This window comes from Paramisgurnus dabryanus, chromosome 1 (genome assembly GCF_030506205.2).
Source record: "Paramisgurnus dabryanus chromosome 1, PD_genome_1.1, whole genome shotgun sequence".
NCBI lineage: Eukaryota > Metazoa > Chordata > Actinopteri > Cypriniformes > Cobitidae > Paramisgurnus > Paramisgurnus dabryanus.
In genome coordinates, this window is record NC_133337.1 from 19,069,084 (window position 1) to 19,088,560 (window position 19,477).

Below are 19,477 nucleotides of genomic sequence, written 5' to 3' on the forward strand. Positions count from 1 at the left end.
GGGGAAGCTGAGGTGAATTGCGCCGCTCAAGGGCATAATAAACAGACCGTGACCTTCAAACCCCTTTTGCTTTCACACAGCCAAAACCTCAATGCACAAAGCTCTATAACCAAGCGGTGTCCATCTCTCTGCATTTCTGTGTGTGTGTGTACCTGGTGTGGGGATTTGAGTTCGGCGGGTGCACGGGTGAATAGGAAATGCAATATGGTGCTGTATGGGATCAAATCTCCCAGCGTCTGACTGCTAGCGATGTGTTCGCTCGTCTGGAACAGCAGGGGTCTGAAACAGACAAAGAAAAACGCATCCATATTCAATTCAATAGAAATCATCATCCGGGTGTAAGTCAGGAAGATGCGGAAGGTGGATGATTTTGAGAAAGCCTATGATAATAATACAACCACTGTTTCTGAATGATAATCTGAAACTTCTGATGTATTCACTCTGCACAAAACTGACCTGTTTCAGTCAAATCAGAGGTCTAGACGATTCAAAGGGCATATATTATAAAAATCTGACTTTTTCCATATTTAAGTGCTATAATTATGTCCCCAGTGCTAGAAAATGTGAAAAAGATCAACTTAGTAACTTAGTTTTGGTTCTCTGCAAGCATGAGAACAAAATAGGTAATTAAAATTTGGCTCCTATTGTGAAGTCAGAAGGGAATAATACTGCCATTTAGTGCAGAGATCAGCTCATTTGCATTTTAAAGGACACACCCAAAATGGCACATTTTTGCTCACACCTAAAAAGTGGCAATTTGAACATGTTATAATAAAATATCTATATGGTATTCTGAGCTAAAAAAAAAAACTTAACATATGTACTCTGGGGACGCCAAAGTTTTATTTGACATATTTAAAAACGTCTTGTGAAGTGTCCCCTTTAATACAACTTATGTGAAATGAATCGCTCATATTTATTACAGACACATACTCTTGTGTAATATTAGCTTTGTGAGTTTCAAATTCTTAAAAATTACAGAATGTACTGATACAGTCTTTATGTGTCCATACGATATATATTTAAAATGACATCTACCGATACTGACACCAATAGTTTTAGTTTATACTCATTATATTAAATTATTATGTTGTGAAATCCTAGAGAACTTTGTTGTCATTGTCACCCAATAAAAAATAATCAGTATGAGTAGTATGAGTTCTGATGCATTTTCCACCTCTTTTTATTGCCAGGATATAATTTGCCCTGACCTTAGTAGTTTTTAAACAATTGATAAATAGTGGGAAAAATAGTTTTTATATGCCGATACCGATTTCAGTGCATCGGTGCATTTCTAACAGGTGCGTGGGAAGTAGGGGTGCTGTAGTACCCCCTAATTTCACAGGACTGTAAATACAACACAGTCATTTCATTATACTTATTCATACGGTACAAATAGCTTTCCTTTTATTGGCAAACAGACATGTAAAACTCAACGTTTTCAGTAGCTTATGCAGTAGAGCAGTGGTTTTCAAACTGGGGGCCAGGGCCCCCAGGGGGGCCGCGAGGTGGTGCCAGGGGGACCCCAGTTTTATGACATTTTATGAAATACGTTAATTTATCATGAATTCTGTGTAATTAAACCTAAAAAAAATAAGGCTACTAACCAAAAGCACTACTTTTTTGTATAATTTAATGTTTTTTTTTATTAAAATGTTGAGTTTTAGAACAGTTTTTTGTCACAAATTTTCTTTGGGGGGCCGCAAAGGAATGCACCGTACACAAGGGGGGCCACAAGCTGCAAAAGTTTGGGAACCACTGCAGTAGAGCAAGCCTATGGCTTGAGAAACTTTTTTTTAAACTTGATGTCCCTGCTTCGAATCCGGCTTTTGCCGACTTTGCTTGTTTCCCATCACACATCACATCAAAAAGGCATTTATTTACAATAACAATTAAGAAAATGTTAGAAAAGTGGAAATAAAGTGCCTAAAGAGTGTTTATTAAAAATAAAAGTATTTATTTTGTAGGGCTAGGGGTCGTGTAGGGTGGGCTTTTATTCTCCCAATAATGAAGCATTCATTTAAAGGGGACATTTCTTAAGGCTTTTTTTAAGATGTAATGAGTATATATATTTAAACAAACACCTTTATGAATATGGAAAACAGCTAATCAACTGAATGAGTAATGCAATTAAACTGCAGAGGATAAAATGACAAACATGATATAACTTTCCAATAACTGACACAAAGCTAAAAGATTTTAAATAAGATCGGATTTGTTATTCATTAGCTATCACTCCCAAGTCCACTGAGAAACAGCAACAGAACACAAGTTGAATATTATGAGGACAGAAACTGTAACACAGAGTTCTCCCCAGCTAATCAGACAGACATCTCCATTAATAACCTTCTTTTCTCTCTCGCCCTTAATTAACAGCAATTTTCAGCAGGAGCGCTCCAGGCGACCTCTTTGTCTCAGCGGGAGCAGGATGAGAACAGAAGATAACACAAATCAAGAGTCTGTGTGACAGACCCTCACACAAATCTGTGACATCATGAGGCCTGCGCAGTCACTCGGGGTCAAACTCACCTGAAAGATCGTAGCAGACGGTACGCCTTCCCCAGATCTGACACCCGCCTGCAAAGAGGAGCCACGGCTAACTCCATCTGAACACACAAAACACAACACGCTCGTATCAGAACTGCTGGATGTATGATACTACACGAGGTGACAAAGACAGACAGCACCATTCCTCATTTGCTTTCATTATATGCAGTCAGGATCATCTTGAAGTAACACCTTGAAGAAAGTCACACAGGTTTGCAGTGACATGCGGGCGACTGACAGGCGTGAAACTTTAAACACCCTCCTCTTCCTCACCTGAGCAAAGTCGGCCGCCAACCTCATCTTGCCTCCTTCCCCGAGCGGCCGCAGGAGTGAGGCGTGACGGATGAAGAGGGTGATGGCGCGCTGGGCGATGTCCTCTGTGCTGTCGTACAGGAAGTCCAGACACTGAAGAGGGCGGAAATAATCGTTCATCACGCGTGTGATGAAGCCCTGCAGCTCACGCATGTACAGAGAACACGGCACGTCTGGGCGACCGCCCGCAGGGAGAGGACTGCACACAGACACATGAATTTTAATTTTGTAATGTTAGCATAGATACAAACAACATCATTGATTTGCTTGTCACATAAGCAGTGTCACAGTACAGCTAGTGTAACTGCAAATATACACAATGTTAGAGTAATTGAAGGCTTTGCTAAGAACTTTTACTATTAAAAAAAGCAGGCAAAACCTTTTAATCATCCTACAGATTTCTTTCTTTATTTTAACCCCGAGTATAATTTCCCATTTCATTCATTTTTTTATTTCGATGGAATTCATGACACATTTTCATTGGCTTTGTGAGATATTCTTGCATGTATATGTGGTTGTTGTTGATCGGGTGAAAGCGGCGTTTCTTAATAAAACCAGCTCTATACCATGTTTATTTCTCCCCCGTCCTCCCTCAGGAGTGCCCAACAGCAGAGGCAGAAATAAAACAGACCGACGAAACCCACAGACAAGCGGTGGTCCTGAGGGGAATAAGAGAGATCCGGACAATGAAAGCTGTGCTTGAATCGCAGCGAGGACGGTTTAAATGTTATCAAACGCTGGCACATCCCTCTCTTCTGTATTCACCGGACCACCCGTCTGACAGAGAGGGAGAGCGCTGAATACAGAACAGAGACTTTTGGGAAAAAGTTTCATTTATGACAGTCAAAAACAAAATGTTTGAAACATACAAAAACAAAAGGGGAATAAACAGTAGTACTTCGCTGTCCTGTCTGTGTATATAGATATTGTTATTCACTAAATGCCAGATTGTTTTTCATTGTAATAGCTTCCATATTACACGGTCTTGTTATGCAGGTGTTTTGAGAGGGTTTCTAGCCCACCCAATGACATGCAACACTGATTTGACCTTACATTTTCAGCTTGATGAAACAACTGTGATTTAATTACTGAATTTTACATGCAACAGTGATGTCATGCTACCACATTAACATGTTTATCATTTCATACAGCAGTGAATACCTGGAGAAATCCTCCTGATGCATTGTGATGAGTATTGCTTCAACAGAATCGGTGACAGAGCTGAGAAGCGGCTGAACGGCAGCAGTCATCAGAGCTTGAACCGACTACAAGAGACACAAACACACGCATGCATCACAGTGATTAACCAATGTTATTGCATGACATTAAGGAATGCTCGATTCTGATTGCTAGGGCTGGGCGGTAAATCAAGTTCATATTTGTATTTTTTCCCAGTGGGATATACGGGATGAGACAATGCCATCGGTATGGGCTGATTATATGATCCTCCTCCCTTGCAACAGAAGATTTGCCAGAAATGTACACTGAGGTCAAAAACAAGCTTTCCAAACATTTCCAACCATTCAAAGCAGCTTTTCCTCGCATGGTGTTCAGCTGCATTTGAATGTTTTTTTAATAATGCCCCGTTTCAATAAATATGATTATCACATGAGGGTTTGACTCGCCATGAATTTGGGTCAATATCGCCCAGCTCTACTGAATGGCCAGTGGCGACACTCCAAGGTCAATTTTTTCCTGACTGACCATTTAAAACTAATAATGCACAGCCATCTAGGTACTGCGGGTTATGGGTTCAGTTTAATACTTATGAATAAATGTAATATAAATATGCATAATTAAAAACCAATTGAACAAAACCCTTGAAATGCATCTGACATGTTTTCTTGTAAATTAGCATTTTTTATCTGGCTCTTATGTTAAGGTTTAGTCATTTCAATTTAAATGGACTTTTTTGAAAATAGGCACATTTTCCAGTTCCCCTAGAGTTAAACATTTGATTTTTACCGCTATTAAAAGTAACCAAGGGGACTATTTTTGGCTGCTGCATAATATAATTGCACCTGCTGCAGCCATGTTACGGCAGCAAAGTCCTTGATTATTATACAAGAATGAGATTATAGATCCTAGCCATATCTGCCTAGAAAATCGAAACTCCATCGGTCTTAGTACACGATGTAACTACAGAAGAGTCAAGTTTTACATAGGAAAAATATCAAAACTCTATGGTTATTTTTGAGCGCAATGCTAATGGTCTAATCAGATTCAATGGATTATGCTAAGCTATGCTAAAAGTGGTACCGCCAGACCCGGTGATCAGCTGAATGGATTCCAAAACGGTAAAAATCAAATGTTTAACTCTAGGGGAGCTGGAAAATGAGCCTATTTTAAAAAATGGCAATTTAATGGGAATGTAGGGGTTAACAGTCATTAACTGAAAGGTATTTTTTTACAAATGTCACTTAAGTCACTTATGTTATTTAACAATTTTGACCTTAATGACGAATAAAAAAGTTGACTTGAGGTTTTTTGGCAAATGTCTCCAGTCGCTCTTATTGTCTTTTCTGAGAAAAGGTAAAATGCAAAAAAATTCTGTCAATATGCTAATATATTCAGTAAACCTCTTTTAATCAGGTAAAAACTGAAATCCGACATACACGCACTGTCCTTTATCCAAGTTGTCTTCTATGCACTTAGAGGACTCTGCTAAAGAAAAGATTCTGCCAACAAAACAATATTTATGAATGGCCTGAGGTCAGTTTTAAGCGTATTTGAAATGAACATGAACGTATAATATGTGCCGAGAGCATTCTGTCAATATCATCTTATTTTTGACAGAGGTGGTGTTTAGCTGCTTTTGCATAATCTGTGTACCCATGTAATAAGCGGAATAATGTACAGCAAGCTGAATGTTATCATAAATAAAACCCATAGGGTGATACAAGAACCCTCAGATTCAGATCAGTCTTGTCTGGATTTATATTGCGATGATAACGGTCTGACTGAACATAACATATAGTCGCAAGTGGCAACAGCAATACAGTCAAAGTTAAAATATTAAAGGTCACGTTCTTCCTGATACCATTTTCTAAACCCTAGATAGTGTATAATGTTGCTATAATAGCATAAATAATACCTGTAAAATGATAAAGCTCAAAGTTCACTGCCAGGCGATATATTTTCTTCAAAATAATTCCTCTTTAAAAGCCAACAACGAATGGCCAGTTTGGACTACAGCCCTCTATTTCCTGCTTTAATGACGTCAGTAAAACAGTTCGTTGACTAAACTCCGCCCACATGAATACGTCAGTCACCAGCTTTGGCTCAAACGGCTCTGCTAAGCTAAGCTGCTATCGAATCACAACACACTAAACAAACTACACAATCAGAACTTGTTATGTATTTCTGAAGGAGGGACTATTTCTGAACAAGGAAGACATCAGCCTGTTTTGAGGACAGTAAAAACAGCGCTATACAGATAAGTCAATTGTGTGAAACATGAACACATGTTATATTGCCCACTATAAACACAATCAAAGCTTCAAAATCACAGACAGAACGGGAGCTATAAATAAAAACATATTCCATAATAATCTAAATTAATTAATCTGACAAGTACATCTTATCTATGGAGTCTATGGCTATTTTACAATAATGATGGCTTATCAAAATCACATTTAGCAATTTTATAAACTTTACAGTAGAAACATTATTGTATCTGTGTTTTAAAAAGTTGCCCTCTTGAGGTTTTCTTTAAAGTCTCAAGTCACATGATGCTAACATCTGCTCTCTCTTCTCCCAGGTGATTGGCTGACATTTCCTGATGGGACATCAGTCTGACCATTATGTGTTTCGGCCCTCTCCCTCTGCGTACGAGCCTTTAATCTGGCTCTTCATCTGTGAGTGACATCGATGTAAACGCAACAGGTTCCTCTGACCAGTCATTGCCGACTCCCTGCAGGCGCCCGATAAAGAGCAAATCTCGTTGCTCATCGCTTCCTCCTAAACTCCCACACAATAAAGTTAACCTTCACCTGGTCTGCAGACTCAACGTCCCATTACTGCTCATGGTGTAAACCGTTTTTGTGTCTTGTTTTGCTTTCTAGTTCAAAATATCACCTACAAGCACCTAGAAGATTACCAATTAACAGTTGACCAAATGATTAAATAATTTGAACCATAATGCACACCGTTTCACAACAACAACAAAACAAAACTTCTTCAGAGTTAAATTACTCGAAAATGAAATATTTCTGGATATGACCACAAGACCGTATGTGCACATCGGACAGATTTATCTCCTACGTGTATCGGGAACACCAGCTTCGCACTAAAAACAGTGAGTGGTAAAATGTTAGACTGTGTTTTCACCTTGAGTTGTTGTGTTTACACCTAAAAACCAGGGGTTAAAATGAGTGCGCCTCTGTGCGGCCGACCGGTTTTGTTAAAAGCTAAAGAGAAAAACAGAATGACCAGTTTACTCATCTGATAGCCAATTTAACTGAAACGAGTGAGAGCTGAATTCAGAGCAGCTCGATGTTTACCCAATTACTTTCTAAAAACACCTGCATGCGACTCGCCGGCACCTCTATCAAAACTCTAACCATCTGTTTGACGTCCCATGTGCCCCCCCTGTTAAACCCTGACCATCACAGACACTTATAAATATAAAGGACATTACTGTCCTGCTGTGAGCTCAAACTTAAAGTGTGTTTCCACGTAGATGCACGGTGAAGCCGGAGACATTGGCGTGCCAAAGCAGTAATGCATCCACAAATAAGTCAAGAACTGGTAATAAATTACTGTACGTCATGATTTATACTGTTAGCATGATACAAAATGACTCGCACTGTGATATAATATTTAATGCATTTATAGTTGTTTGTGGTAAAGTGCGTTTTACCTCTAAAGATGCGGCGAGGGCTTGTTCTGCTGCCGGCGGGACGGAGCCCATCCCAGAAATGACCTGAAAACACAAATGGCTCAAAATCAACACCCACTCATCCAACATTTACAACAATAACTCCTGTCCTTCACACTTCTGGATTTTGAATAAATGATTGCACTGAAACAAGCACCACCAGTAAAACTTTCATCACCTCCAGTTTAAATATTTAATCATAGAGCAATCTCATTTTATTACCCTATAAATCACACAAGCAAGAGAAGAGAAAGCATTAGCCGTGGCTGGTATGTTTTTTTTTAATAGGGGAGATTGGGAACTATATCAAGGGGTGCTAAAAAAGCCATCGTGAAATATGGCTGCTCATATTGTACAGTATAGACTGTGATGAGTCTGCGGATTTCCCAGACATACGTCGGCTGTTTATAGACACACTGATCTCGACGTTTTATAACACTACAAGACTCAGCAGAGATTTAAAGGAACACGCAAACTTTTTGGGACTTTAGCTTATCCCGCCGTTAGATAAGTGCATACATATGCTTTTCATCTCCGTGCGTCCCGTAACTCTGTCTGACGCACCCACCGCTAGGCCTAGCTTAGCACAAAGACTGATGTAAATGGCTCCAGCTAGCACACTAGCATCCAGCTAGCTTCGCCTTCTGAGAATATAGTTCCCAGTATGTATATGGTTAATAGATGGCTGTGTCTTATGGCGCTTTTCCATTGAATGGTACCCCACGGTTTAGTTTGGGTCAGGTCAGCATACTTTTGGGAGCTTTTCCACTGGGTGCAGTACATAGTACCCGATACTTTTTTTAGTACCACCTCGGTCGGGGTTCCAAGTAACCCGAGCTGATACCAAAACGTGATGCGAAATCACTGTAGATCATTGATTGATCTGAGGGAATCATCACTACCAGTGTGATCGCTATAATGTAAAAGATTAACTTTACCTATGCTGGCTTGCGCTGTCTCGAGTAAACCTGTTGTCATCTGCGCTTTGTTGTAAGTTCCCAAACTCCCTTTTAGCAATGAAAGGTTAAGAATCAGGAAATTTTTCCAGACTTGCAGTTTGTGATGGCACATTCGCGATGCACACGGCCGCATTTATGCTTAAATGCAACTTAAATGAGGCTCAGCGGAGCGCTTCGACTGATCATGTATGATGTCAAAGTAGTAGGCAGCACAAATATAACGACACACCTATAATCCCTTTCACTCCGAAGTGTTACTAAACTTGATGGAAAGGCTTACCAAGCCAAATTGAGGTGAGCCGACCCGACCTGACCCAAACCAAACAGTGCGGTAATATGCAATGCAAAACCATCACATGACCTTGTTATTTGTAAACACTGTGACTAAACAAATCACAACATATGAATAGGAAAATGTGGACATTATTTTGTCACTTATTGGGAGCAGTATGCTAGCTGGAGCCATTTACTTCTAGTCTTTGCACTAAGCTATGCTAGCAGTGGGTGCATCAGACAGAGTTACGGCACATACAGAGATGAAAAGGGTATGTATGACTTATCTAACTCTGGGGGATACACTGAATAAGTTAAAGTCCCAAAAATAATACAGTCAAATTAACTAATTTATGGTAGTTTTATAGTAATTTCTGCCTTTCATTATATAAAAATATGCACCTGTGACATTCAGCCCAACTTTGCTTTTGTGGTACATATAGAAAAAATTTACATCTATGCATTTGGCAAATGCCAAAAGCGACTTGCAGAAGGCACTTTTATGGCAATTTTCCAATATTAACCCGATGTGTGAAAGGGGTTATAATGTCTTAAATCTGTGGTTCTCTAACTATTTTAGCATACTCCTGCTTGAGAACGGTGCATCCCTTCATGCCCCCAAGACAATTTATTAAATAAAACACTTAAACTTGAAATTTGAATTCAACAAAAGATATTAAATTATACATATGATAAATGAATGTATTTCATAAAATGTAATTAAACTGGTGCCCCCTGGCACCATCTCAGGGCCCCCAGTTTGAGAATAACAAGTGGCAGTCTTACTTTAGCAACAGCTTGCTGTAAGCGGAAAAGAGAGTTTACAACGGCGATATTCCTCCTCTGGCCTTCTGTCAGGGGTCCGATCACTTGACTGGCATCACCCTGCGTACACAGCTTGAGAGAGAGAGAGAGACGGATGAGGGAAAGGAGACAATAAGGAGTGAGAATAAAAAACACACAGAAACAAAACACAAGGCTTAAGTAGATAATCAAGAAGCCGGCGTTTGAACCGAGGCTGCCGCTTATATTCCCAGAGTTCCCGGCGTTCGACTGAGGTCACAAGCGCTTTGCTTGGCGGTGGCACAGCGGTCGACGTGATGGGACGCGGCCGTCGCCATGGAGCTCGGACAGAGATGGCAGCTGGCATTGTAGGTAGGTGGGCGAGCAGTGGGGAGGATAAAACGAAAAGGATTTGCCCAGCTCGGTGCCAAACCACAGGAACTAACAAGCGGAGGGCTGTCGCCGTCACGCGCGGACAAACACCGATGTAAACAAACCTACACTAAACACCGCTGCTACGAACAGGAACCTCGAGCCCAAAAAATAAAACCAAGAGATCACACCTCTGTTCAAAGACGGGGGGATGAAAATGACACTGTCTGCGAGGAAAAGCCACCTATGATAGTGGCAGCTGGGATGCCATGGCAACGGTCTAAAAATGGCAAAGCAACAGTTAATTAACGTTTCGTGTGGCAGGTGTGGAGATGCCGAGCGAGGTGCAGTAACGCTAGTGAGGCTCAATCTGCTTGGAGGTGGGTTGCTCCTTCACACCCAATGGTTAAATAAAGCATAGCCTCCAGTGCATATCTGATTCTGCTTATACAGCTAAGAACCACAATGATTTCTGCTGTAAACCTGCCTGAGGATAAAAACATACTTATGACACTTTAATGTAAGCAGCGTGTCTCACTACAGGTTACCCAGCACCGAAGCTAAACATTTGTGTCAAGATGTGTCTGAATATACTATAAGTGACTCAGTCTGTGCAAATCCAGCTGAAGTCACTTTATTTTGTCACATTCATCCTAGATAATGTGAAGAACATTCTGTGAAAAAAAAATCCTTAACGTCAAAGACTGAAAGCAATTATTGAATTAAACTTGTGCCTAATCTTTTTATTAGATTATTAGAACCAGGATTTTACAGACAAGGTCACATTTAATTATATAACATCATCTTTTACTAGAAACACATTTTTAGGATGCTATTAAAATGTAGCTGGCATTAATAATCGTAATGATGTACACCAATAGGGATGACGAACTGTGCGGAGAACTTCTGAGACACAGAATGAGGTCATCGCAAAATGAGGTCATCACACAACGAGGTCATCACGGAATGAGGTCAGCATCTTATCAGAACCGAACAGATATGAAAGATCAATAGAGTTTGCTTTCATTTACATCTCTCTATTAACTGGTAGAGGTCTACCCGTGTAAAGAAATGAAGCTGAGCTTAATGAAAAACAATCAAACAATATATTGGTGAGTGTGTGACAGCTTAAGAGATGCAATATGTTGCAATGATATCATCATGCCCTAAAGCAAGGCCAGAGATATAAAGGTTTGACCCTGAATCGAGTTCACAAAAACAATTGTACAGCAGGAATAAAGAAAAGCAGATCCTCGTAACTCATCCGCTCGCTGACATAAGACAGGTAGAGTCAGACCCTGTACTAATCCAATCACAACTTCACCGGCCGCCCATCATCCATCCACCGTGGAGTCAACTAAACGTCACTGGCTGAACAACTGAAACGAAGCACTAAACATACATACAAACAAAACAAATGCACTTATTTACTCAATAACGCTTAGAGTAAAATCTAGGATGAGACTTGATTTTATATAAACGGAGATAATTGTATTGGATATGCTGTTTTTGGACACATGGCCTTGGATATGGCAACAGAAAAAAAATTAAGCAGACACTAGGAGAGCAAGATCGACTTTGTGCTGCACTTGAACCCAATCTGAAACAGATCTACCGGTTTATTGATTAAGTATAATGTTGTACAGTTTGTCACGCTGTTATTTTCATGTAACTTAAGGTGGATCATCGGAGGAACAATCGCTTTTGATGATGAGACGGTCACATGAGCCATTCTGAACTCTTCAAACCTTAAAGAGCACCTATTGTCCGATTCACGTTTTTAAATTTCCTACCCCAAAGTAAACGATAACGCGAGTTATCGTCTCCAACGTAAATCTCTTTTCTTGGACTACAACAAACACACGGATTGTAGGCAACAGTTTACTTCCTGGGATTGGTGATGTAGACAAGACCGACATTATCATAATTCCTCCCACTTGGGATTTGCCGGCTGTAAGTTAACTCCTGTTATCAACCGAATCTTTCAAACATGGTAAGGAGCGTCACATTTCCTGCTGACATCAGAGGTATTCAGGCCAATCACAACGTACAGATTAGCTGGTCAATCAGGCACACAGAGCTTTTCAAATATATGCGTTTCAGTAAGAGAGTGAAATCTAGAGCTACAAAAATGTACGTTATATGGAAAATAATGTTTTTTAAACACGCGAACACATTGTATTATACCAAATACACAAAATAAAATTGTTTTTAGCAATGAAATAGGTGCTCTTTAATAATAATAACACAGAAAACGCTTGTTAGATGTCATTTACAGTAAACCATTTTGCCAACTACTCATTAGCTACCGAGCGCACCCCACATCTCAAGCAAACCTCGCTTTTCCTGATTGGTAGCGATGCTATTTTTAGTCAAAATGAACTAGCAACTCTAACTAGGTAGATCTGGTTCCTCCTTCCTCTTGTTCAGGTCACAGTTCTCAGCAGGTGCTTGGGTTGACGTTCGCGGAGACGACCGCCGTCCGTCCCCTGCTCTTTTAATGAGCTCAGTCTTTGGCCGTGTGTCACCGTCGCAACAGGGCTGAAGGCCATGAGAGCAGACAGCCTCGCGCTCAACCCGCCTCATTATCGCCGTGTGTGCCTTACCAATTGCTCCGATTTGACGCAGAAGAGCTGCACCGTCTTGGCTGCGTTCTTGCCTACTGCGACCGTCAGGTCCGGGTCCACTGATGCAACGTTCAGCTCGCTGACAGGCGACACGAAACACACACACAGATAATTAAGGCAATTTTTCGTCTCCAAATCTTTTTAGTAAAAAAACACTATATAGATAAATACATATTTTTCCTGTCTACCCTTTGCAACAGCCAATGAGTAATGAGAATGTTTACGATGAATGCTGACTAGTGGTTAAAAAGCTCACTAGGATATAAGAGATTTTTACCTGGCTATGGTCTTTATGATGCTGTCCAGCTCATCGTTGGATGGTGGATTTCGCCCTCCCTGAGGAAACACCAGGTTGATGGGGTCAAAGAGACGAGAGAGGGACTTGGACAGGTAAGCGGCTTCGTATGGTTGCAGTGAGCACTTCAGATCCTTCTCTGGACTGTATGGAAACACAAACAAAAAAGTTATATCCCTGTTATTGGATTCCTAACCGGACTGTATATACGGTAAATGAATAAATGGTTACACTGTTTTACTGTTTCCTTGTGTAATTAGGTACTCAGAAATAATGATGCAAATCATTTACTTACTGTAGGTTATGCTTTGGTTTAAGGTTAGTTGAATATAATTATGCAAAATTTACTTCGTTATTATTATGATGGCAACATATGTAACGTGTAACAAAGACATCGTAAAATAAAGTGTTACCCCAATAAAGTAAAAAAGTATTGCATCAACGCGAGATAACTATGATCCCATATCCGTTTTGTCAATTGTTTGTCATCAGACTTCATGTACTCCCAAAAGTACAGAGTTTCATTTTAAAAGACATGCTGTGTGTGTCTAATAATTCACTGACCTAAATCGCTCACTTTAATCAGACGCAACCATTACTAAATAAGAACTAAATTGAAAGTGTGAGCGAAACGCACAGTGGGTAACAGTAGCCTACATAGAGTACACATCTCTGTAGGACGTCCAGCTCAAGTGTCTGAAATTAGCTTTTGCATTTACAATAATCATTCGGTTTTAAAGTATTCCCATCATTCTCCCTGCTGGTGAAATGACCTTCATATTGCAATCCGGTCAGCCACATCTCTTCCAACATTTAAAAAAATCTGTTTCACAAATACTTGACATAGATATTGACTGCATTTCTATCTCTTCTCTCTTTTCAGTAAAAAAACCCCCTAATTTTAGTTTTCTCAATAGGTATTGTTTTGAATAGGGAAAAGTTGTAACTTAGTTGCTGATCAAAAGCTGTAGTACATGAAATAGCTGTGAATAATTCAGAATAGTTATCGACCACGTATATTGAAATTTATCAGTGGACCCCTAGTTCTAATCTTTGTACGCCGATTTGGATAAAAGCGTCTGCTAAATGTAAATGTAAAACCAGAGCTGAGAAATACAATGTTTGACCCTATTAAATGAACACATGTAATATCTGGTTTGTTACTATCTGACCACAATCAAATTACCCCTAATGTCATCTTTGATTGAAACTGTGTAGATCTCGGGGCGATATGTCTTTCTGGGCGTTGTCTCTCATTCCTAAAGGCTGAATTTAAGCGTGAGAAGGTCATTTGCTTGATTGGACCTTCAGGTCATCTTTTCTTCTCAAAAGCAAAATTTGCTTTGGCTTATGGTCTGAAATGGACTGACAGTTTTAGCCACCAGCACCGACCCTAATTATTAAAGGATTACTTCACTTTCTTTAAGGGGACTGTAAGTAGGATTTTAAGTATTTTATTAGTCAAAATCATGTAAATATGTCCTCATTGGTGTCAAATGACCTCTGCCAATGATCAGATTTTTCTTTGTAAGCTTAGCATTTCTTTATTTACATTGAACGGGTAAGGCCAAGGAGGGTTCCATGTCGTTCCGCATGAATTGATTAACTATAATAGCAGAGAGGGACAAAAAGCATTAACCTTCCAAACGGACAAGGAAATCAGTGAGTACATAACAGATACCGTAGTTGCAACACGCATTTGGAAAAGCGAGGCGCAAGTGAGCACTATTCGTTTGAATGCAAAATACAATTTGCCCACTACACTCCCTGACAAAAGTCTTGTCGCTTGTGTACGAATTGACCTGAAGTGCTGCTAAAATATATTTCTAATCAAGATTTGTTTTCGAGAAATGGCTCATTTTAATCCCAACAGCTTTTGAAATAATGTTTTAGTGCAGAATGAAACTGTCAAAAAGTACTCTAATATTCACAGCTTGGTAAAGTCCATTGAGTCAATTTTTGCAAAGACATAAGTGTTGTCGCCTTGTCATATGAGCTTCATCTGTGACTAATAATAGATCAATTAGGTCTCAGGTGTGTATAAAAAGTTCCCCAGTACACTAGACCTTCACCTCAACTGCAACTAGACCTCTGCAAACATGCCTAAGATTCACCCTGAGACTAAAATTTTGATTATCAAGGGGCTGAAGACCAGATCCACTGTTGATGTGGCAGACACCTTCAATGTGTCTCAGCGTCAAGTACAGAGGATAAAAAAAAGATTTGAAGAGACTGTAGACATTTTTGACATCCCAGGTCAGGCAGACCCCGGAAGGCAACTGCTCGAGAGGACTGTTTGTTGGCTCAAAAATCCAAAGCCAGACCATTTTCCACTGCAGCAGAGCTCCACGAGACCTGGTCACCTGAAATCCCTGTGTCAACCAGAACAGTTTGTCGGATTCTGTCTCATAATGGCCTCCATGGTCGAATCAGTGACCAGAAGCCATAAGTTAACAAAAGACAATTGAAAAACCATGTGGCATTTGCCAAGGCCCACAGCCTGCCAAAAGGATGGACGCTGGAAAAGCAGAAGGTTGATTTTTCAGATGAATCTTCAGTTGAATTACACCACAGTCACCTCAAATATTGCAGGAGACCTACTGGAGCCCGCATGGATTCGAGATTCAGCCAGAAAACAGTGACGTTTGGTGGCGGAAAAATCTGCATGGTGTAAGGCAACATCAATAGTCTAAAATACCAAGAAATCTTAGCTACCTCTTATATTCCCAACCATTAAATAGGCCAAATTCTGCAACAGAATGGTGCTCCATCGCATATTTCAATCTCCACATCAAAGTTCCTCAAGGCGAAGAAGATTAAGATGCTCCAGGATTGGCCAGCCCAGTCACCAGACATGAACATCATTGAGCATTTGTGGGGTAGAATGACAGAGGAAGCATGGAGAACGAAACCAAAGAATATTGATGAACTCTGGGGGGCATGCAAGACTGCTTTCTTTGCTATTCCTGATGACTTCATCTATACATTGTATGAATCCTTGCCAGACTGCATGGATGCAGTCCTTCAAGCTCATGGAAGTCATACAAGATATTACTTTTGGATCTCACAGCACCACTACTTCATTTGCTGACATATTTTTGTATTTGCAGTAAATTTGTTCAATTTCAGTATAGGCGACAAAACTTTTGTCTTGCCAAAATTTGACCTTTTTGTCTTGATTAACTGATAAATATTTTTTCAGTGAAACGAATTAATTTCAGTGCATTAAACATCATTTGGGAGGGTTTTAGCTTTTCATATGAGCTATTTCTGAAACCAATTGATTAATTAAAAGTCAGATTAATTGCATGTGTTTCTACAAAATAGATACGCGACAAGACTTTAAAAAAATCCTAATAATTTATTCACCCCATGTGTGAAATAAAAAAGTACTTTTAAACCACAACTTCTCGTCTTGCACCAGCCGTGTGACACGCCAGCGCGACCTCACATAATGGGCAAACACGTCAAAAGGTCATGCGTCACATGTGAAACGAACACTTTTTAACAATAAATTGACACAAAGACATTTATTAGTATCAGTCCACATACAACAACGTTGGATCGGTCCTCTTTCTCCACACATGTAAACACTTGGGTGGTAGTTTTGCATACGTCATGCGTGACCTATCAACGTGCTTACGTATAAAGTAAGGTCGCGTTGGCACGCTATACTGCTGGTGCAAGACGAGAAGTTGGGGTTTGAAAGTGCATATTTTTAATTTTTCTTGCTGAAAAAGACAATTGTTTTGCTAGATAAGACCCTTATGCCTCGGTTGGGATCATTAAAGACATTTGAAGTTGCGTTTAAACTGCATTTAAACTGTAAACTGTTGAGGTCCAATAAAGTCTATTAAAATGAAAAACATTATGGAATTTTTTTCTTAAAAACCTTAATTTCTTCTCGACTTAAACAAAGAAAGACATCAACATTTTGCATGACATGGGTGTGAGTAAATTATGGGGATTTGTGGAATAGGTTAATGGGTCACAAAAACAATCTGTGAGTTTATGAATACTCTGCAAGAGGGAAAAATAGTTTACTCCATCACTGTCTCATATTGAATGATTTTGGCATGACATAACATAACATATTAATATATGTAGCGTTAACTGGTTGGAAGTTGTTTCTAATTTCAGGGTTAGTTTACTTTTAAAAACAAACCATCAGCAAGACCTTCGACCTTATCAGAATGCAAGCAACAAGATAAATACATGCAACCAAGCGAATATCGCAACCAAGCGAATATCTCAAAAACATGTCACATCAAAATGTAATGTTTTACACAAATAAAATAGAAAATAGAAATTTGAAGCTTCCTGGAGGTCTCTTTTCAATCACCTGTCAAAAACAATGATGCAATGACTTAATATTAAAGTTTTTTTCATTTCCATTTTATTGTCATTTTCATCTTCAGTTTGACCCCTATCCATCCATTCCTTGCTGAGTAAAAATCTGTTTTGACTTCCCATACCTGTGTTTTGGCTCTGTCAACAACTGCGAACATGAATCTAACTGAAGGAGTCTTTTTCTCTGTGTCTGTGGGTTTTTGCTTAGTTGTGTTTGTTTCTGTCATGTGATTGCATTGTTTATCTGTCTGTAAATCTGAAAATACTACAATAAATATAATAATATATGACTAAAATGGTCCATAAACCAAAACATAAAATTTGTGGAGAGGAGTACATCACTTGAACATATGCACGACAACATTTACTAGGTTCCTCTAATCGTATGCATGCATGTCATGATACTCACTCATAGTCTGGTTTAGTGCGGGTGAACAGATCTTCAGTATCATGTTCTGACGTTGACAGCTCCATGTCCATACCTGCAGCACTGCTCACTAGCACCCCCTGTATACTTGCACTGTATTGCTGCAGACGCTTCCACAGCTCATTGTAAAGCCTCAGGAGTTTGGGATACTCGCCCTCCAGAGCCTGCTTGAGGAAGGTCGACGCTGAAAAGACATGAAACGAAGACTGTGATTGAGAGATGAACAGCAAAAATGTCTTCACTTTAGGGTGTATAGTAACATTACAGTCTTTTAACATTTGTGAATGAACTTTGTGATTTTGTCTGAAAATGTAGTGTGAGAGGTGAAGAGAGATACACTTTGATAAAACATTTATTCTTCACAAAAGCATACTGTGATGAATAACAAACAACAACACTAGCAATGTCTATTATCATCATCTTATTGCAAGGCTGATTTTAATAAAAGCACACTATTGTATATTTAAGCACTGAGCATGTGAGCCATGACAATAGAAACCCAACGTCAAATCCTATCTTTTCCCCTCATTGAGCTTAAAAAGGACAAATCCTTTCAAATGGGAGAGAGTGAATATAAATGAATCTTCATTAATATGGTAATAACTCAACTTTACAGGTGATTAAATGCTCATTAGAAAATATTATGCAGATCCTTACCTACCCAGATTGATTTGATGAATGTATAATGAAGTAGTTTGGTGGCACAAGACTTTTAAAATCACTTTCAACCTTTGTTTTGCCATCAGCTGAACATTGCACTGAACTGCAATCACTGCTGCTGGCGATTGGCGATCCGCACATTTATTCATTTCATAAAACTGCCGTGCATCAAATACGAAAACAGCCTTGTTCAAACACGAGCACCGACAGTGAGAAAATCTTTCCTCTGGGAAGAAGGTGAGGTGCATACACGATGAACGAATAACACAGGTACAGATGGTAACGTGTTAACAGAGCTGCGCTTGGGATGAAAATGTCAATCAAAGGTCTTATGATAATTACATTAATGAAAACAGGGCAAACTATCCCTCGACCATTGCTTTGACTGTTAGTTATTTTATTCATATGGGTCCCACGGGTCCAACCGAAGCGATCCTGCAACTCCACAGAGACACAGTGCCCTGCTCTTTAAAAGGAAAACAGTTCAGCATGGAATTCTGGGAAGAGGCACGGAAGCTCTCAGAAGTCACACAAGTATTTTAGGACAAAGAGGGAGAGATAAATCATTTATAAATGCATCTTTCCTTGAAGGCCTGAGGTGCATCGATGTATCAAGACAGCATCCATAAGAATCGAACGAAATCCGTTCCCCCATGGCCTTTAGGAAAGGTTTGCATCTTAAGTGCATCTACAGCTCTAATGTTCTCATTTCATGAGCATATTTTGGCAAACGTCCCTCAACAGATGTGCATAAATAAGACCCCTAGGGTCAGCCGAAGATTGAGGGTTCTCAAATCAGGACCGATAAAGGCTTAGAAGAGGGGAGTGATGCGCAAGCATTCGGGTAATGATAGCGATGCAGAAGGTCCTGTTTGCTTTCTATTGATCACGAGGAGTGAAGCACACAGCATTATTAGCTCGTGATAACACAAGCAGGGATCAATAGAGAGTTTTGCTTTCAGGACCGAGATCTAAATAACTGCATTAATGACG

The 19,477-nt window shown here is 39.7% G+C and overlaps 1 protein-coding gene across 1 annotated transcript in view; it reads right to left on the minus strand.

Annotated features, from left to right (window-relative positions):
- cog5 (component of oligomeric golgi complex 5) overlaps positions 1–19,477 on the minus strand; it is a 78,592-nt gene that overhangs the window by 3,449 nt on the left and 55,666 nt on the right. The window contains exons 12-20 of the mRNA XM_065273373.2: positions 17,807–18,008; positions 13,030–13,191; positions 12,732–12,831; positions 9,757–9,867; positions 7,721–7,783; positions 4,021–4,124; positions 2,821–3,058; positions 2,530–2,606; positions 153–279 (exon numbers count right to left, since the gene is read on the minus strand). Coding sequence (XP_065129445.1) covers positions 153–279; positions 2,530–2,606; positions 2,821–3,058; positions 4,021–4,124; positions 7,721–7,783; positions 9,757–9,867; positions 12,732–12,831; positions 13,030–13,191; positions 17,807–18,008 — 1,184 coding nt within the window. The remainder of the gene's footprint in view (positions 1–152; positions 280–2,529; positions 2,607–2,820; positions 3,059–4,020; positions 4,125–7,720; positions 7,784–9,756; positions 9,868–12,731; positions 12,832–13,029; positions 13,192–17,806; positions 18,009–19,477) is intronic.